Here is a 21,291-nt window from a genome sequence, read left to right on the forward strand (position 1 = left end):
TCCCTGGCCTCGGCTAAAGGAAGGAAAGGACTGCTGGATATAGGAGATAAGCGCTTTTCTACTATCTCCTGGATCCAGCGTCCCTGTCTCACCCATCCACCAGTCCACCCCACCGTGGCACCCTTTACCCCGGCCTCCGAACCCCTCCCCCTACCCAGAGGCCTCGAATGCACTTCCTCCCCCACCCCAGGCCTCCAATCTCCCCACGGCCTCTGATTCCCTCCAGGCCTCCGATCCCCACCCCACTTCCACGAGGCCTCCAATTCCCCCCCAGGCCTCCCCAATCCCCAACCACGCCCCGATCCCTCCTCTCCTCTCTGTGGTCTAGTACCACAGGCCTACCCGCCTGCAGCCAATCAGCCTCTCAATCTGGTGGGCTGCAGTCAGGAATTAGGGCTTTCTAATGCTAGTCAGGCCCTGCCGTTAAATTCTGCACAGCCTGCAAGAAACACATTCTCAGGTGTTTCCCGACCACTTTCTAGTCCGCACCTCCCGCCACCACCCCGCTGCTGACCCGCCTCTAGGTTAAAATTTTGGCCTATATGTCTCAGTATCATATCATGCATTATATTTACAAATTAAAATGTTGCACTAGAATAACTGAGGACTATGTTCATAGAATCACAGAAGGCCATCAGCCACTCTGCCTAAACTGGTGCTAACTCAAAAAACATTTAGCACTGCTAGAATTTGATTTACCTTTCTCTTCTTTCGTCTATGCCGACCTTATAAAACACCATGGCCTGATTGAGCCTATATTTGATGTTGCATATTATTTTTCTCCGCTCTCCTTCTAAATCAGAAACATTCTTGGTCACCATCGCATGGTGCTCCTTTACATAGTTTCCATATTCTTCAGCCATTAAATTCTGTTCGACCTGTTTCAGCAAACTTGCGTATGACCTGTTACCTGTACTTTTTGCTACCTGCCAAAGACAATATTCATAAAAAACAGAGTATCATTTGAAAATTCATCACAGGTTACTTTACACTTCACCCACCACCAAAAAAAAAACAAATTATGACTCAGGGATTAGAGGGGTTGGTAATACAATGTTATTCCCCTTTGGTTCTATAGTTTAGTTCCACTCCAGTAGGGAGATTGCCGAGAGCGAAATGGAGCATTGCAGGAAGGAAGGTCGAGAAGAGCATTGGGTGCAATGACGCAGCCCTGTTTGACCCCGGATGTGGATTGGGTCTATGGTGGATCCAGGCTCGATCCAAAGTCATCCCATCTTGTCATCGAACTACAGTTCGCGAACGACGCTTGCGTCTACGCACATTCAGAGGTGAAACTCCAAGCCATCGTCAACATTTTCACCGAGGAGTACGAAAGCATAGGCCTTACACTAAACATCCTCCATCAACCTGACCCCGCCACACAACACTGCCCTCCATCAAAATCCATGGCGCGGCCTTGGACAACGTGGACCATTTTCCATACCTCGGGAGCCTACTATCAGCAAGGGCAGACATCGACGGCGACCAGTGTGCCAGCTCAGCTTCGTTCGCCTGAGGAAGAGAGTGTTTGAAGACCAGGACTTCAAATCTGGCACCAAGCTTATGGTCTACAGGGCAATAGTGATACCCGCCCTCCTATATGGCTCAGAGACGTGGACCATATACAGCAGACACCTCAAGGCACTGATGGAAGTACCACCAACGATGTCTCCGCAAGATCCTGCAAATCCCCTGGGAGGATAGACGCACCAACATCAGTGTTCTCGATCAGGCCAACATTGCCAGCATCGACCACACTTGATCAGCTCTGTTGGGCGGGCCACATCGTCCGCATGTCTGACACGTGACTCCCAAAGCAAGCGCTCTTCTTGGAACTCCTACATGGCAAGCGAGCCACAGGTGGGCAGAGGAAACGTTTCAAGGACACCCTCACATCCTCCTTGATAAAGTGCAACATCCCCACCGACACCTGGGAATCGCTGGCCAAAGTCCGCCCTAAGTGAAGGAAGAACATCCGGGAGGGCGCTGAGCTCCTCAAGTCTTGTCGCTGAGAGCATGCAGAAAACAAGCACAGGCAAAAGAAAGGAGCGTGCGGAAAACCAGACTCCCCACCCACCCTTTCCTTCAACGACTGTCTGTCTCACCTATGACAGAGACTGTAATTCCCGTATTGGACTGTACAGTCATCTGAGAACTCACTTTTAGATTGGAAGCAAGTCAGCCTCAATTTCGAGGGACTGCCTGTGATGATGATATTAACCATGGGAGCAAGGGGTCACATCTTGTCACGCACAAGCCATCTGTAATTTTCTTCCTTGAGGGGGTCAGGAAAGGCTGAATTTTTGAATAATTATGAACTAATTAGCCAAATTCCTTAGAATGACTTTTATTGCACATTTACAAACATTTCAAGTAAAGTAGTTGCCCAAAGCACTATGCAGAGCACCCTATTCTAGATTATTTTGTTGACAATGTTATTGTTTGGTTTATAGGGAGTGAGAAGGTTTGCTTATGGGAACTGACTTTTCTGCTGGGCATGAGAAAAGTATCTGGAGAGAGTCTGATTCATAACAATCGGTACAAATGAAGTTTTTTTGGAGAAAATTAATCTAAACAATAACAGCGTGCATTTATATAACACCTTCACAGAGATGCAAGGAAGATAGGCACTTAGCAAAGATGAAGGGAGTGACCAAAAGTTTGGTTGAAAAGGTGGGATTTAAGGAAGGTCTTAAAGAAGAGGCAGATGGAGAGGTGAAGGGATTTATGAAAGGAATTCCAGAATGTGGAGCCGAGGCAGCTGAAGGGAGTGGAGGATGCACAAGACGCCACAATTAAAGGAATGGAGAATTTCAGGAATGAAGTTGTAGGGCTGGAGGAGGTTAGAGAGATAGAAACATAGAAACATAGAAAATAGGTGCAGGAGTAGGCCATTCGGCCCTTCGAGCCTGCACCGCCATTCAATAAGATCATGGCTGATCATTCCCTCAGTACCCCTTTCCTGCTTTCTTTCCATACCCCTTAAACTCTTTAGCCGTAAGGGCCATATCTAACTCCCTCTTGAATATATCCAATGAACTGGCATCAACAACTCTCTGCGGCGGGGTATTCCACAGGTTAACAACTCTGAGTGAAGAAGTTTCTCCTCATCTCAGTCCTAAATGGCCTACCCATTATCCTAAGACTATGTCCTCTGGTTCTGGACTTCCCCAATATCAGGAACATTCTTCCCGCATCTAATCTGTCCAGTCCCGTCAGAATCTTATACGTTTCTATGGGATCCCCTCTCATCCTTCTAAACTCCAGTGAATAAAGGCTCAGTTGATCCAGTCTCTCCTCATATGTCAGTCCAGCCATCCCTGGAATCAGTCTGGTGAACCTTCGCTGCACTCCCTCAATAGCAAGATTAGGAGACCAAAACTGAACACAATATTCCAGGTGAGGTCTCACGAAGGCCCTGTACAACTGCAGTAAGACCTCCCTGCTCCTATATTCAAATCCCCTAGCTATGAAGGCCAACATACCATTTGCCTTCACCGCCTGCTGTACCTGCATGCCAACTTTTAATGACTGATGAACCATGACACCCAGGTCTCGTTACACCTCCCCTTTTCCTAATTTGATAATATTCTGCCTTTATGTTTTTGCCCCCAAAATGGATAACCTCACATTTATCCAGATTATACTGCATCTGCCATGTATTTGCCCACTCACTTAACCTGTCCAAGTCACCCTACAGCCTCTTAGCGTCCTCACAGCACACACCGCCACCCAGTTGAGTGTCATCTGCAAACTTGGAGATATTACACTCAATTCCTTCATCTAAATCATGACTGTATATTGTAAATAGCTGGGGTCCCAGCACTGAGCCCTGCAGCACTCCACTAGTCACTGCCTGCCATTCTGAAAAGGACCCATTTATCCTGACTCTCTGCTTCCTGTCTGCCAACCAGTTCTCTATCCACGTCAGTACATTACCACCAATACCACATGCTTCGATTTTGCACACCAATCTCTTGTGCGGGACCTTGTCAAAAGCCTTTTGAAAATACAAATACACCTCATCCACTGGTTCTCCCTTGTTCACTCTGCTAGTTACATCCTCAAAAAATTCCAGAAGATTCGTCAAGCATGATTTCCCTTTCATAAATCCATGCTGACTTGGACCGATCCTGTCACTGCTTTCCAAATGCGCTGCTATTTCATCCTTAATGATTGATTCCAACATTTTCCCCACGACTGATATCAGGCTAACCGGTCTATAATTACCCGTTTTCTCTCTCATAAGAACATAAGAATTAGGAACAGGAGTAGGCCATCTAGCCCCTTGAGCCTGTTCCGCCATTCAAAAAGATCATGGCTGATCTGGCCGTGGACTCAGTTCCACTTACACGCCCGCTCCCCATAACCCTTAATTCCCTTATTGGTTAAAAATCTATCTATCTGTGATTTGAATATATTCAATGAGCTAGCCTCAACTGCTTCCTTGGGCAGAGAATTCCACAGATTCACAACCCTCTGAGAGAAGAAATTCCTTCTCAGCTCGGTTTTAAATTGGCTCCCCCATATTTTGAGGCTGTGTCCCCTAGTTCTAGTCTCCCCGACCAGTGGAAACAACCTCTCTGCCTCTATCTTGTCTATCCCTTTCATTATTTTAAATGTTTCTATAAGATCACCCCTCATCCTTCTGAACTCCAACGAGTAAAGACCCAGTCTACTCAATCTATCATCATAAGGTAAACCCCTCATCTCCGGAATCAGCCTAATGAATCGTCTCTGTACCCCCTCCAAGGCTAGTATATCCTTCCTTAAGTAAGGTGACCAAAACTGTACGTAGTACTCCAGGTGTGGCCTCACCAACACCCTGTACAGTTGCAACAGGATCTCCCTGCTTTTGTACTCCATCCCTCTCGCAATGAAGGCCAACATTCCATTTGCCTTCCTGATTACCTGCTGCACCTGCAAACTAACTTTTTGGGATTCATGCACAAGGAAAAAAACCAAAAAAAAAAGAAAAGAAAAAAAGGGGCCTTGAAAATGTCTGCTGTGTCACCCAGGCGGGTGGCATGGTTTTAATGTTTATGTTTATTTTCAGGTAAACTCAAAAGAGTTTCATGCACAAGGACCCCCAGGTCCCTCTGCACCGCAGCATGTTGTAATTTCTCCCCATTCAAATAATATTCCCTTTTACTGTTTTTTATCCCCCCCAAGTTGGATGACCTCACATTTTCCGACATTGTATTCCATCTGCCAAACCTTAACCCATTTGCTTAACCTATCTAAATCCCTTTTCTGCCTCTCTGTGTCCTCTACACAACTCGCTTTCCCACTAATCTTTGTGTCATCTCCAAATTTTGTTACACTACACTCTGTCCCCTCTTCCAGGTCATCTATGTATATTGTAAACAGTTGTGGTCCCAGCACCGATCCCTGTGGCACACCACTAACCACCGATTTCCAACCCAAAAAGGACCTATTTATCCCGACTCTCTGCTTTCTGTTAGCCAGCCAATTCTCGATCCATGCTAATACATTTCTGCGTACCTTTATCTTCTGCAGTAACCTTTTGTGTGGCACCTTATCGAATGCCTTTTGGAAATCTAAATACACCACATCCATCGGTACACACCTAGATCCTCAAAAGAATTCCAGTAAATTAGTTAAACATGATTTCCCCTTCATGAATCCATGTTGCGTCTGCTTGATTGCACTATTCCTATCTGGATGTCCTGCTATTTCTTCCTTAATGATAGCTTCAAGCATTTTCCCCACTACAGATGTTAAACTAACCGGCCTATAGTTACCTGCCTTTTGTCTGCCCCCTTTTTTAAACAGAGGCGTTACATTAGCTGCTTTCCAAACCACTGGTACCTCCCCAGAGTCCAGAGAATTTTGGTAGATTATAACGAATGCATCTGCTGTAACTTCCGCCATCTCTTTTAATACCCTGGGATGCATTTCATCCGGACCAAGGGACTTGTCTACCTTGAGTCCCATTAGCCTGTCCAGCAGTACCCCCCTAGTGATAGTGATTGTCTCAAGGTCCTCCCTTCCCACATTCCCGTGACCAGCAATTTTTGGCATGGTTTTATGTGTCTTCCACTGTGAAGACCGAAGCAAAATAATTGTTTAAGGTCTCAGCCATTTCCACATTTCCCATTATTAAATCCCCCTTCTCATCTTTTAAGGGACCAACATTTACTTTAGTCACTTTCTTCCGTTTTATATAATCGGTAAAAGCTTTTACTATCTGCTTTTATGTTTTGCGCAAGTTTTTTTTTCTTTTTTTTTCTTCTTTCTTCCTTTCTCTTTCTTTCTTTCTTTCTCTCCCTCCTTTTTTAAAAAGTGGTGTCACATTAGCTACCCTCCAGTCCATAGGAACTGATCCAAAGTCAATAGACTGTTGTAAAATGATCACCAATGCATCCATTATTTCTAGGGCCACTTTCTTAAGTACTCTGGGATACAGACTATCAGGCTTCGGGGATATATCGGCCTTCAATCCTATCAATTTCCCTGACACAATTTCCCACCTTCAGTTCCTCCTTCTCGCTAGACCCACTATCCACTAGTACATTCGGAAGGTTATTTGTGTCTGCCTACGTGAAGACAGACTGAAATATTTGTTCAATTGGTCTGCCATTTCTTTGTTCCCCATTATAAATTCACCCGAATCCAACTGCAAGGGACCTACATTTGTCTTCTCTAATCTTTGTCTCTTCACATTTTTATAGAAGCTTTTGCAGTCCGTTTTTATGTTCCCTGCAAGCTTCCTCTCGTACTCTATTTTCCCCCTCTTAATTAAACTCTTAGGCCTCCTCTGTTGAATTCTAAATTTCTCCCAGTCCTCAGGGTTGTTGCTTTTTCTAGCCAATTTATATGCCTCTTCCTTGGTTTTAACACTATCCTTAATTTCCCTTGTTAGCCACGGTTGAGCCACCTTCCCAGTTTTATTTTTACTCCAGACAGGGATGTACAATTGCTGAAGTTCATCCATGTGATGTTTAAATGTTTGCCATTGCTTATCCACTGTCAACCCTTTAAGTGTCCTTTGCCAGTCTATTCTAGCCAATTCACGCCTCATACCGTCGAAGTTACCTTTCTTTCAGTTCAGGACCCTAGTTTCCGAATTAACTGTGTCACTCTCCATCTTAATAAAGAATTCTACCATGTTATGGTCACTCTTCCCCAAGGGGTCTCGCACAAGATTGCTAATTAGTCCCTTCTCATTACACATCACCCAGTCTAGGATGGCCAGCTCTCTCGTTGGTTCCTCAACATATTGGTCTCGAAAATCATCCCTAATCTACTCCAGGAAATCCTCTTCCACCGCATGCTACCAGTTTGGTTAGCCCAATCAATATGTAGATTAAAGCCGTCCATGATAACTGCTGTACCTTTATTGCACACATCCCTTATTTCTCATTTGATGCTGTCCCCAACCTCACTACTACTGTTTGGTGGTCTGCACACAACTCCCACTCGAGTTTTCTGCCCTTTGGTATTCCGCAGCTCCACCCATACCGATTCCACATCATCCAAGGTAATGTCCTTCCTTACTATTGCATTAATTTCCTCTTCAACCAGCAACGCCACCCCGCCTCCTTTTCCTCTCTGTCTATCCTTCCTAAATGTTGAATGCCCCTGGATGTTGAGTTCCCAACCTTGGTCACCCTGGAGCCATGTCTCCGTGATGCCAATTACATTATATCCGTTAACTGCTATCTTCACAGTTAATTCGTCCACCTTATTCCGAATACTTCTCGCATTGAGGCACAGAGCTTTCAGGCTTGTCTTTTTGACACACTTTGTCCCTTTAGAATTTTGCTGTAATGTGGCCCTTTTTGTTTTTTGCCTTCCACTTTTACTATTCTCATTTCTATCTTTTGCTTCTGCCTCCATTTTATTTCCCTCTGTCTCCCTGCATAGATTCCTATCCTCCTGACTTATTAGTTTAACTCCTCCCCAACAGCACTAGCAAACACTCCCCCTAGGACATTGGTTCCGGTCCTGCCCAGGTGCAGACCGTCCAGTTTGTACTGGTCCTACCTCTCCCAGAACCGGTTCCAATGTCCCAGGAATTTGAATCCCTCCCTGCTGCACCACTCCTCAAGTCACGTATTCATCTGAGCTATCCTGCGATTCCTACTCTGACTAGCACGTGGCACTGGTAGCAATCCTGAGATTACTATTTTTGAGGTCCTACTTTTTAATTTAGCTCCTAGCTCCCTAAATTCGTCTCGTATGACCTCATCCCGTTTTTTACCTATATCGTTGGTACCTATATGCACCATGAGAACTGGCTGTTCACCCTCCCTTTTTAGAATGTCCTGCACCCGCTCCGAGACATTCTTGACCCTTGCACCAGGGAGGCAACATACCATCCTGGAGTCTCGGTTGCGGCCGCAAATACGCCTATCTATTCCCCTTACAATCAAATCCCCTATCACTATAGCTTTCCCACTCTTTTTCCTGCCCTCCTGTGCAGCAGAGCCACCCACGGTGCCATGAACTTGGCTGCTGCTGCTCTCCCCTGATGAGTCATCCCCCTCAACAGTACCCAAAGCGGTGTATCTGTTTTGCAGGAGAATGACCGCAGGGGACCCCTGCACTACCTTCCTTGCACTGCTCTTCCTGTTGGTCACCCATCCCCTATCTGGCTGTGTACCTTTAACCTGCGGTAAGGCCAACTCGCTAAACGTGCTATTCACGTCATTCTCAGCATCATGGATGCTCCAGAGTAAATTCACCCGCAGACAGGGAGGGGAAAGGCCATAAAAGGATTTAAACACAAAAATTAGAACTTTAAATTTGAGTCACGAGTAATCTCTTTCTCCAGTAGAAGATTTAGATAGCCACCGCTAGGCTGGAATTTGCATAAGGAGCTCTGGAGCTTTTCATTTCTATCCATGGGAATCTCCAGCCCTTTCTCTCCCAAATCTCCTCGCTTCCATTGTTCAAGTTCTCCTGGCTTCATCAGTTGGTGCATTTTCGCCCCAACTACAAGTTAACTGTTTTAAACCGCCATTCTCTGCCCAAGGAAGCAGTTGAGGCTAGCTCATTGAATGTATTCAAGTCACAGATAGATAGATTTTTAACCAATAAGGGAATTAAGGGTTACGGGGAGCGAGCGGGCAAGTGGAGCCGAGTCCACGGCCAGATCAGCCATGATCTTGTTGAATGGCGGAGCAGGTTCGAGGGGCTAGATGGCCTACTCCTGTTCCTAATTCTTATGTTCTCATGTATCGTCCATCCCCCACCACTGCTCTCTGCTTCTCAAATTTGTTTTCCGAATTCCTGGACTTCTCTGATCAAGACTATGTATCTGCAGTGGACTACACTGGATTACACCACTACATTTCTCCTCTAGACTACACTGCAAGACTCATTTTCTGTATCAAAAATTATCTTGCTGAGCTGGACGATTCATTCTACTGATTGTTCTACTGTGTTGGTCACTGGCTTGTGTGGTTTTACATATACTCCGTTGCTTCTGATCTATGGTGACGTCCAACTTCGCGTCAACTTCACCATCATCTTTCTGCACTGCAAACGATTCTCATTACCACAGTAATAAACTCCATTCTTTAATTCTCTACCTTCTCATCTACATGCTGCCCTTTGGCAACATCATCTGAAAACACAGCGTCAGTTTCCACATATATGCTGATGACAACCAGCTCTATCTCACTACCACTTCTCAACCGTGGGCCCTAAGCTCTGGAATACCCCGCCTTAACCTCTTCGCTTCTCTACTTCTCTTTCCTCCTTTAAGACGCTCCTTAAAACCTTCCTCCATTGACCAAGCTTTTGGTCATCTGCCCTAATTTCTTCTTATGTGGCTTGGTGTTAAATTTTTGTCTTATAACACTCCTGTAAAGCACCTTAGGTCATTTTACTATTATAAATACAAGTTGTTATTGTTGTTGTTAAAACAGGTATAGGCCCAAACATATGCACGTCTCTCTCTCGACAGACACAACGATGCAAACTTTTCTCCCAGGATGTTCAGTCTCTTCCATGTTTATTTTCTGCTGCATGGGAGAGGTTTCTTCAAAATATTCAATCTCCCAGTTTTTATTATTTAACTCTAGTTTCATACATTCGTTCAAATTAAAAATAACTTTCTCAAAATGCCGAAAAGTTGGATTCTCTGACTCAGTGAGGTAGATGTGTGAGGTAATGCATTTGGGGAGAGAAGTGTGAGGTAATGCATTTGGGAAGGACTAACAAGGCAAGGAATACACAATAAAAAGGTAGGACACTGAGAAGTGTAGAGTTTAGGGTTATAGGTATAGGCTTTTATGGAACATGATTCTCCCTAAATTAATGGGGTCACACTGCTGGCCCAGAGTTCCATTCTTTGATCAACACATCTGCAGAAAGTTTCAAGGAAGGGAAATAATTCTTAAACTTCATGAGATCCCACTCCTGCCAGCAATGTAACAGAAAAATTAATTTACAATTTTCAGATCATTTTTTAATATTAAAAAAGAACCCGCATTTATATAGTGCATTCAAGACGTCCCAAAATACTTTACAATCAATGAATTGTTTATGAAGTGTAGTTATGCTATCCACAAACACAGAAGCTAATTTGGCACAAGATCCCACAAATGAACAAATGACCAATTAAATCTGTTTTTAATTATGTTGATTGAGGGAGGGATGTTGGCTAGATGCTGCCCAGCGTGGAGGCCCCGACCTGCATGAAACCACCAGCTGCAGGTCGGGGCCATAAAAGGAACGGAGGTGCGGCAGCCCGGGTGCAGCGCAGTGGCATGTCACTTCAGGGAGCAGCGCGAGCTGGTGCAGGGGGCAACGGCAGCGAAGAGTGACATCATGAAGGTCCAGGTCAGTGATTGAAGTGTGGGCAGATACAGCAGGAGTGGCGAGCTCGGGGTGAAGGAGCAGCGAAAGATTGTGGAGGGATGTGATCGGGGCCCAGGAGAGGCATGAGTTCGGGGCCAGAGGCCCAGGGGCAGCACGGGGCAGCCCACACTGCGATATGTGTGCGCACTAGGTCCGTGCAGCAGAGCAGGTCTCCAGTTGTCTTGAGTAATCCTTGCCACTGGACCAAGACCTAGCTCTGTCAAGCCTGTGTGCTGGCTGGTGTGCAACAGCCACCACACGTTAAAAAAATCCACGCTTCAACATGTAGTTCGGGATCCGGAATATTGGGTCCTTCATTGAAACACCTGTGAACTCATCTTTTTTTGGCATGGAAGCAAGTCATCCTCGTTTCGAGGGACTGCCTATGATGATGGTGTTGGCTAGATTTCCAGAACACCCTGTTTTTCTTCCAAATACTGTCTAGATATTTGTGTCAATACAGCATTTCCAACACAAATATCTAGGTTGACACACAAGTGCAGTACTGTTGGAGGTGCCGTCTTTCATATGAAATGTTAAAATCGAGGCCCCGTCTGCTCTCGCCGGTGGATGTAGAAGATCCCATAGCAATACTTCAAAGACGTGCAGGGGAGTTATCCACAAAGTTAGCCTAACATTTGTGGTTGGGAAAATGTTGGAGTCCATTATTAAAGAAGCAGTAGCAGGACATTTGGGAAAGCAAAATTTGGTCAGGCACAGTCAGCATGGATTTATGAATGGGAAGTCATGTTTGACAAACTTGCTGGAGTTTTTTTGAGGATATAACAAACAGGGTGGATAAAGGGGAACCAGTGGATGTGGTGTATTTGGACTACCAGAAGGCATTTGACAAGGTGCCACATAAAAGGTTACTGCACAAGATAAAAATTCACGGGGTTGGGGGCAATATATTAGCATGGATAGAGGATTGGCTAATTAACTGAAAACAGAGAGTCAGGATAAATGGTTCATTCTCTGGTTGGCAACCAGTAACTAGTGGGGTGCCGCAGGGATCAGTGCTGGGACCCCAATTATTTATAATCTATATTAACGACTTGGAAGAAGGGACTGAGTGCAACGTAGCCAAGTTTGCTGACGATACAAAGATGGGAGGAAAAGCAATGTGTGAGGAGGGCACAAAAAATCTGCAAAAGGACATAGAGACTCTAAGTGAGTGGCCAAAAATTTGGCAGATGGCGTATAATGTTAGAAATTGTGAGGTCATGCACTTTCGCAGAAAAAATCAAAGAGCAAGTTATTATTTAAATAGAGAAAGATTGCAAAGTGCCGCAGTACAGTGGGACCTGGGGGTACTTGTGCATGAAACACAAAAGGCTAGTATGCAGGTACAGCAAGTGATCAAGAAGGCCAATGTTATCTTGCCCTTTATTGCAAAAGGGATGGAGTATAAAAGCAGGGAAGTCTTGTTACAGCTATACAAGGTTTTGGTGAGGCCACACCTGGAATACTGCATGCAGTTTTGGTTTCCATATTTAAGAAAGGATATACTTGCTTTGGAGGCAGTTCAGAGAAGGTTCACTAGGTTGACGAATGAGAAAAGGTCGAGTAGGTTGGGCCTCTACTCATTGGAATTCAGAAGAATGAGAGGCAAGCTTATTGAAACGTATAAGATTATGAGGGGGCTTGACGAGGTGGATGTAGAGAGAATGTTTCCACTGATGGGGGAGGCTAGAATTAGAAGGCATGACTTTAGAATAAGGGCCCGCCCATTTAAAACAGAGACGGGGAGAAATTTCTTCTCTCAGAGGGTTGTAAATCTGTGGAATTTGCTGCCTCAGAGAGCTGTGGAAGCTGGGACATTGAATAAATTTAAGACAGAAATCGACAGTTTCTTAAATGATAAGGGGTTCTGGGGAGCGGGCAGGGAGGTGGAGCTGAGTCCATGATCAGATCAGTCATGATCTTATTGAATGGCAGAGCAGGCCTACTCCTGTTCCTATTTCTTATGTTAAACCCTGGCCAATATTTATCTCTCATTTAACATCACAAAAACAGATAATCTGGTCATTATCACATTGCTGTTTGTAGGAGATTGCCGTGTGAAAATTGTCTGCCACATTTCCTACATTACAACAGTGACTACACTGCAGAAGTACTGCTTTGGTTGTAAAGCACTTTTGGGACGTCCTGAGGTTGTGAAAGTCACTATATAAAATGCAAGTTCTTTCTTTAACAATGCACTTTTCCACAAAGCTACAGGGAAGTGTCAGCCTAGATTATGTGCTCAGGTTTCTGGAGTGGGACTTCAACCCAAGACCTTCTAACTCAAAGACGAGAGTGTTGCCAAACAAATTCAGACACTTTGCCACGTAAGTATAAAGGTGACTGGGAATCCGCAGTGAAGAATGCCTTAACTTCTCCAGTAAAGGGCCCGCATTCAACTGGAACCTAGAATGCTTTACTGCTTGGGAAATTATTGGCGTTGTGTTCGTGACAACACTGAGCTTAAATCACAAGTGGCAGAAGTCGTGGGATCCATTGCAGACTACAGGTAGCAGGTTCCTGTACCGGACAAGTGCGCTTACATTGTACACCAGAGAAACAGGCCATTCGGCCCAACTGGTCCACGTCGGTGTTCGTGCTCCAAAACGAGCCTCCTCCCACCCTCCTTCATCTAATCCTGTCAATATTTAAATAGTCTCTATGTAACTCATGGAAATAATCGATCCGTCTCAATTTCTTGGTGCCCCGAACCTGTCACTTACCACGCCCACAGAGCAGGGAGTCGGGCCCTTTACCTCCCTGCAATTTCGACACGAAGTCGCCATCGTCCGTTTCTCTCACTCGGGGAAAATGAGGGGTCGCCCTCTCTGTTATACAAGACAGAGAAAAAGGGGGCTTCACAGAGACTACCTGCCCCAGCCCCAGCGCGAACTCCCTTTTGTCGGCGCAGCAAGTCTGGTCACCAGAGCAACCAGCAAACAACCGCCCACTGCAACTGGAGCCAAGCGCGTTTCCAGGGAAACGACGCAGCCTCACCATTGCAACGGAAGTACATTACATTGCATTTAAATTAATGTGCTTTAAAAAATATATCCATATATAATAACGCGGTAATTAATTCTTCTGATATTTGACATTGTAATTAATTCAAAGTATAAACTACAGAATTTTTTTAAAAGTCTGTTATATCGGTTTCCATAGTAACGCGGGAACTGATTAACATACCGCCGCGAGAATTCCGGATCGGCGGGAAATGTGAATTTCAAACCAGCCGTTAACGAATCTTTTTATAAAAAGTGTTTTTAATGGTCAACTATTGCTTTTGTTCCAAGGCAAGAATCAGTTACAATATTAAATATTTTACATGCAGGTAATATTGACGCTACTTTTTTAAATGAATGGTTTAGATTGATTGTGTTGTCCCGGAGGCCGAGAGGAACATTGGGCCTTTCGGCCGGGTTGTGTCTGGTGGAGCCTTATTTAGCTGTACAGGATTAAAGTGGGCAGATGAGTTCAGTTCTGCCTCTCGCACGGGTAGTAGTAGCAACAGTTCGAGGTGATCAACTAGCATTCAAAAATAGGTTATTTGTCTCTTTTTAAAAAACGCATTCTTATTTAATGCCATTTCATTTGTGGACAATGTTTGCATCCCCGTGCAGTCTGGTATGTACAGGACCACAATGTGTGACAATGTAAAAACTCAAGTGAAAATAAGTATACTGATCCACAAGAGATCAAAACGGATATTTTATTAGTGCACACTTTTTAAAAACCATTATCCAGAAATTTCACCGGAGCTTTGGCAACCAAAGTACGAGAAAATAGCCTGAATTTTTTTTCTTCATTCATGGGATGTGGGCGTCGCTTTCGAGACCAGCATCCCTAATTGCCCTTGAGAAGGTGATGGAGCCGTCTTTTTGAACCGCTGCAGCCATATAGTGAAGGTACTCCCAAAGTGCTATTCAACAGGGAGATCCAAGATTCAAGAAAGGAGGGAGAGAGAAAAAAGTGAATTATAGGCCAGTTGGTCTGACAGCAGTCATAGACGGTCCCTTGAACCAGGATGACTTGCTTCCACATGAGTTTACAGATATTTCAATGAAGGACCCGATGTTGTAGTCCTGAACTCCAATTGTGTGTGTCATAATATAGAATCATAGAAATTTACAGCATGGAAGGAGGCCACTGTGTCTTTGCCAGCCGACCGAGGGCTATCCAGCTCTTGGTCCATAGTCTTGTAGGTTATGGCACTTCAAGCCTTGTAGGTTATGGCACTTCAAGTGCATATCCAAGTATCTTCTAAATGGGGTGAGGGTTTCTGCCTCTACCACCCTTTTCAGGCAGTGAGTTCCAGACCCCCATCACACTCTGGGTGAAAAACATTCCTCTCAAATCCCCTCTTAAACCTTCTACCAATTACTTTAAATCTATGCCCCCTGGTTGTTGACCCCTCTGGTAAGGCCCCTCATAATTTTATACACCTCAATAATGTCTCCCCTCAGCATCCTCTGTTCCAAAGAAAACAAACCCAGTCTACCCAATCTTTCCACATAGCTAAGATTCTCCAGTCCAGGCAACATCCTCGTAAATCTCCTCTGTACCCTCTCCAGTGCAATCACATCTTTGTAGTAGTAGGGCAAATGCTAGAATCTATTATTACGGACATGGTATCAGGGCACTTAGAAAATCATAATATGATTGGGTAACATGGATTTATGGAAGAGAAATCATGTTTGATATTGAGGTTGTAACTAGCTTTGTAGATAATGGGGAACCAGTGGATGTAGTGTATTTCGATTTTTAAAAGGCAGCAATTGCTGTCAACGAAGTTGAAGTAGTTGCGCATACGCAGTGTGAAAATGGTGGTTGTTTTTACGCAGAACACTCCCAGAGATAGAACATAAGAATGAGGAGCAGGAGTAGGCCATTTGGCCCCTCGAGACTGCTCTGCTATTCAATAAGATCATAGCTGATCTATATCAACTCGACTTTCCTGCACTATCCCCATAACTCTTGATATCCAAAAATTTATCGATCTCTGTTTTGAATATATGCAACAACTGAGCCTCCACATCCCTCTGGAGTGGGAGAATTCCAGAGATTCACCACCCTATGTGTGAAGAAGTTTCTCCTCATCTCAGTCCTAAATGGCCGACCCCTTATTCTGAGACTGTGACCCGTGGTTCTAGATACCTCAACCAGAGGAAACATCCTCCCTCAATCTACCCTGTCCAGCCCTGTAAGAATTTTGTATGTTTCAATGAGATCACCTCTCATTCTTCTAAACTCTAGAGAATATAGGCCTAGTCTACCCAATCTAGGACAATCCACCAATCCCAGAATCAGTCTGGTGAACCTTCGTTGCACTCCCTCTATGGCATATATATCCTTTCTAGGATAAGGAGACCAAAACTGTACACAATACTCTGGGTGCGGTTCCACCAGGGCCCTATATAATTACAGTAAGATATCTTTATTCTTATACTCAAATCCTCTTGTAATAAAGGGCAACATACCATTTGCTTTCTTAGTTGTGTGCTGTACCTGCATGTTAACTTTCAGTGATTCGTGTACAAGGACACCCAGGTCCCTCTGAACACCAACATTTCCCAATCTCTCACCATTTAAAAAATATTCTATTTTTCCTACCAAAGTCCTCATTCTCGGTCGACCCTTGGTTCTCCACTATAGAAGCTTTTACAGTCTGTTTTTATGTCTTTCGCTAGTTTACTCTCGTATTCTATTTTCCCATTCTTTATCAATTTCTTGGTCCTCCTTTGCTGATTTCTAAAATCGTCCCAATCCTCAGGCTTGCTGCTTTTTTGGCAACATTATGTCTCTTCCTTTGATCTAATACTATCTTTAACTTCTCTTGTTAGCCACGGTTGGACCCTATGGAGCTTTTGTGCCTTTAAGCAATGTATGTTTGTTGTAAATTATGTATTAATTATTTAAATGCTAGCCATTGCTTGTGGATGTGCACTTACCTTTTTAATGTAGTTTCCCAATCTAACTTCGCCAACTCGCCTCTCATACCTACATAGTTTGTTTTGTTTAGATTTAAGACCCTAGTTTCAGATTTAACTAAATCACCTTCAAACTCAAGATAAAATTCTATCATATTATGGTCACTCTTCCCTAAAGGCCCCTTCACAACAAGGTTATTAATTTACCCTTTCTCATTGCACAATACTAGATCTAAAATAGCTCATTCACTAGTTGGTTCCTCAGCATACTGATCTAGAAAACCATCTTGTATACATTCCATGAATTCGTCTTCTACAATATTACTACAAAATTGGTTTGCCAAGTCTATATGTAGATTAAAGTCCCCCATGATTGCTGTATTACCTTATTACATGCACCTCTAATTTCCTGATTTATACTGGCCCTATAAATACTGCAGGAGCCTGGTGTGTGGAGAAGCCTCGGTGGGGTGGGGGGGAGGGAGGGCAGGTCCTGGGGGTGCACAGTACCGCCAGTCAGATGATGGAGACGGAAGGCGGAGGGAAGATCCTGGAGCGGGGTGGAGGTGGCAGGTAGGCTTTATAAACACCCGGTGTCAGCCTCAAGCCCCAAACAAGAACCTCCAGGCCTTTTGTTTGCACTGATCTGGTCGACTGCCGAACAGAGCCGCATCAGGAAAAGAAAATCTGCGCAGCAAAACTCAGCAAAGGTCCATTTTTATTACTTTTCTTCTCCTTTTCCTTCACATGGAACTCATGCTCCAAACAAATAAATCTCTGAACCCCTCCTGCGTGAAATTACATACATTCATACTTAAACCAACTTGTGATATTATTATATATTATTAATGAACCAATCCAGAGCTCCTCAGATTCCAGATATTTATGCGATATTTCGAAATGATGCTTAATGCTTAAAACAACATGGCTTCCAGTCATTGACTGCAGCTTCTGGTTCGTTGGCAGTTGTCACTCTGTTTTTAAAAAAGCACTCTAAGATGTCACACCAGAGGTTATTATACAAAATTAGGGCTCATGGGATTGGGGGTGACACATTAGCATGAATTGAGGATTGGTTAACGGACAGAATAAGGAGAGTAGGAATAAACGGGTCATTTTTGGGCTGGCAAGCTGTAAACTGAAAGTAAACTGAGGAGGATGCAAAGAGACTGCAAGGGGATATAGACAGATTAAGTGAGTGGGCAAGAACATCACAGATGGAATCTAACGTGTAGAAATGTGAAGTTACCCACTTCGGTACGAAAAATAGAAAAGCAGAATATTGTGAGAGATTGGGAACTGTTGGTATTCAGAGACCTGGATTTCCTTGTACACGAATCATTGAAAGTTAACATGCAGGTACAGCAAGCAATTGGGAAAGCAAATGATATGTCAACCTTTATTACAAAAGGATTGGAGTGCAAGAGTAAAGAAATGGTACTGCAATTATATTCTGCCTTGGTGAGATGACACCTGGCGTACTGTGTACATACAGTATTGGTCTCCTTGCCCGAGGAAGGATATACAGGTTGCACCTCTCCAGTCCAGGACTGTTTAGTCCGGAAACATCCCTGGTCCGGCATCAGTCCCGCCGTGGGTGGCGTCCACTGGGGGAAAAAAATTGTGGTTCCATGTGTTAAACGTATGTGTGATGCATTTTGATTGACAAATCTTGACAGTCTTGCCCTGGCCAGCTGGAGGTTTTACACACTGGCTGGTGCTGCAGTTTGACACCTGCTCCTCGCTGCTGAGGCCGCCGCCTCCTTGCCTGATTGACGGCGGGCATGCATGCATGCTCTGAAAGCTGCAGCGCCAGGCTGAGCTGTCATTACCCCCTCTCCCCACCCACCCAGGTCTTGGGGGAGTGGGGGGGTTGTTTGTGTGTGTCTTGGGGCAGTCAGTCTCTGCTCACGGCTTACACACGGACTGGCGCCGGGAGTAGGATCGTGGGTAAGGGTCGGCATCTCCTTGACTTTATCCTCCACTTTATCTCCGATCTCTGGGTTTTTTTTGTGTGTATGTATGTGTTTTTTTTGAGGTGTTGGTGTTCATTTGAGGTAAGCCTGTTAGGGAAGGGCAGGCGGCTGACTGACTGAAACTGGGCCTGAGGATTTTTAAAAAACGGTGTGATTCTGGACGATTAAACGTTGCGCAGTAGGCTTCTGTGCAGCGCATGTGCAGAACGCGTCTGAGTCGTTATCACCAGTTGACCTCACGTGGTTCCGAAAATTCTCTGGTCTGGCACAGGTCCGGTCCCAACTGTACTTGCCTTAGAGGGACCGCAACAAAGGCTTTCTAGACTGGTTCCTGGGATGGCGATATTGTCCTATCAGGAGAAATTGAGGAGACTAGGCCTATATTCCCTAGAATTTAGAAGAATGAGAGGTGATCTCATTCAAACATATAAAGTTCTTACAGGGTTTGACAGGGTAGCTGTTAGGAGGATGTTTTCTCTGGCTGAGGAGTCGAGAACCAGGGGTTACAATCTCAGAATAAGGAAACGGTCATTTAGGACTGAGATGAGGAGAAATGTCTTCTCTCAGAGAGTTGTGAATCTTTGGAACTCTCGACCACAGAGGGTTGGGGATGCTCAGTCATTGAGTATATTCAAGACCGAGATCAATAGATTTTTGAATACTAAGGGAATCCAGGGATATGGGGATAGTGCGGAAAGGTGAAATTGAGGTAAATAGTCAGCCATGATCTTATTGAAAGGTGGAGCAGGCTTGAAGAGCAGCATGGCCTGCTCCTATTTCTTATGTTCTTAAGTCTGTACCCCTTGGACTTGAGGGAGCAAATATGGGGAATGACCAGGCTGGGAGAAAAGTAAAGGTTTTACTGTGTTTTTTTTTGTTACTTTTATAACTATGCTCTCAATCCAGGCATCCTACTTAATCCATGTTGTACTTATTCCACATCACTATAATGTGGCGTCAAGAACTGCAAGTAGCCTTTATTCTCCTCCATTGAAGTTCAGCACCTACTGCTTTGATCCCCCATCTCTTTCCCACCCCACCCCCCACAATCCGAATGTCCATGGTTGTGACAGCCCAGTTTCCTTTTCTTGGCCTTAAGCTTGCTGACATTTTTGTTCACTTCCTGCTATGTGGCTATCCTTTTCAAAATGACTGACTCTTCTGGTCATTCACATCTATGAAACCACTTTCATGCTTCCAATTCCAATGAGGTCGCTATGTCTACGCAAAATGTTGGTCCTCTCGTGCCCCGCGATCACATCTGTTCTGAATTAGGACTCCATCTTTGGTACACTTTCATCGATATGCCTCTGCTTGGGAATATTAATCTCTTATGGAATCGACTACAGATATGCTGTCAACACCCAAATATATCTTTCCACCAACACCTTTGCCTCTAAGGGTGTTACTCTTCTTTTTGACTGTCAGTCTGATAGCAAGACGTAGATGAGTTAACATTCCCTATCGATCTTGGATAAAACTGAAGCTGTCCTGTCCTGTTTATTTATAGGGGTGGACAGAATGTATTTGTATCAGAAACTCAACCTCAATTTGCTGCTGTAAACTGTCCAACTGAGTTCTGAATTGGCTCCAGAATCTATTTCCTGCTGAAGATGATCTTCCTGTGGCGCAAATGCAGTTTTCATGAGCTTCTCCTCAACTTCCATACTTCTGAACATATTTCTCCTTTTTGTGTTTTGTGCTTCCATCCATTATTTTTCAGCTCTTGCACCATGAGCCACCTTTAATTGTCTTTGCAGAAATATTCTAACCATCTCCCATGGAATTGCATATCCATGAATAGAGATTGGACCCTTGCCTCTTCCTGTTGCTGATTGTAATGCTCAGTGTTGTGATTACAAATCCTGTGATCTGATTGAAGGATACAGCATCACATTGACATCGATATTGAGTCATGTGGATATGAACATGCATCTGCTGTGTAGGAATCGTTATATGCTGAGAATATAAAGATTTTGTTTTAGAAGTAATGCATATACATTAGTGTATTCAGACGACAACAACAACTTGCATTTATATAGCGCCTTTTAACAAAGCAAAAAGTTCCAATGCGATTCACAGAAGCATTGTCAAATAAAATTTGATATTGGGGCAGATGACCAAAAGTTTGGTCAAAAAAGGTAGATTTTAAGAAGCGCCTTAAAGAAGAAGAGAGAGGTGGAGAGAGGTTTAGCGAAGGAATTCCAGAGCTTAGAGCCTAGGCAGCTGAAGGCACAGCCGCCAATGGTGGAGCGATTTAAAATAGGGGATGCGCCAGAGGCCAGAATTGGAGGAGAGCAGATATCTCGGAGGGTTGCAGGGCTGGAGGAGGTTACAGAGATAGGGAGGCGCGAGGCCATGTAGGGATTTGAAAACAAGGATGAGAATTGCTCAACCGGGAGGCAATGTAGATCAGCGGGCACAAGGTGGTGGGTGAACGGGACTTGGTGCGAGTTAGGATACGGACAGCAGAGTTTTGGATGAGCTTAAGTTTTGGAGGATGGAAGGCCGGCCAGCAGTGTGTTGGAATAGTCAAGTATATAGAGGTAACA

General features: G+C 44.4%; 2 protein-coding genes across 6 annotated transcripts in view; one reads left to right on the plus strand and one right to left on the minus strand.

Moving 5' to 3' along the window:
• Nucleotides 1-13,806, minus strand: part of cfap53 (cilia and flagella associated protein 53) — a 138,609-nt gene extending 124,803 nt beyond the window's left edge. Inside the window, exons 1-2 of the mRNA XM_070867496.1 lie at nt 13,560-13,806; nt 700-926 (exon numbers count right to left, since the gene is read on the minus strand). Coding sequence (XP_070723597.1) covers nt 700-926; nt 13,560-13,622 — 290 coding nt within the window. The 5' untranslated portion in view covers nt 13,623-13,806. The remainder of the gene's footprint in view (nt 1-699; nt 927-13,559) is intronic.
• Nucleotides 13,807-14,034: 228 nt separating this feature from the next.
• Nucleotides 14,035-21,291, plus strand: part of ska1 (spindle and kinetochore associated complex subunit 1) — a 61,298-nt gene continuing 54,041 nt past the window's right edge. For 3 of the 5 annotated variants that reach the window (XM_070861991.1, XM_070861978.1, XM_070861972.1), the window contains exon 1: nt 14,035-14,167. Coding sequence is in view for 2 of the 5 variants with exons in the window: in XM_070861972.1 (XP_070718073.1) it covers nt 14,162-14,167 (6 nt within the window). In the remaining 3 variants the exon portion in view is untranslated. Of the gene's footprint in view, nt 14,168-14,277; nt 14,354-14,433; nt 14,461-21,291 lie in introns of those variants that run through there. The other 2 variants (XM_070861964.1, XM_070861983.1) reach the window with 2 other exon arrangements.

This window comes from Pristiophorus japonicus, chromosome 2, assembly GCF_044704955.1.
Source record: "Pristiophorus japonicus isolate sPriJap1 chromosome 2, sPriJap1.hap1, whole genome shotgun sequence".
NCBI classification, from domain to species: Eukaryota; Metazoa; Chordata; class Chondrichthyes; family Pristiophoridae; genus Pristiophorus; species Pristiophorus japonicus.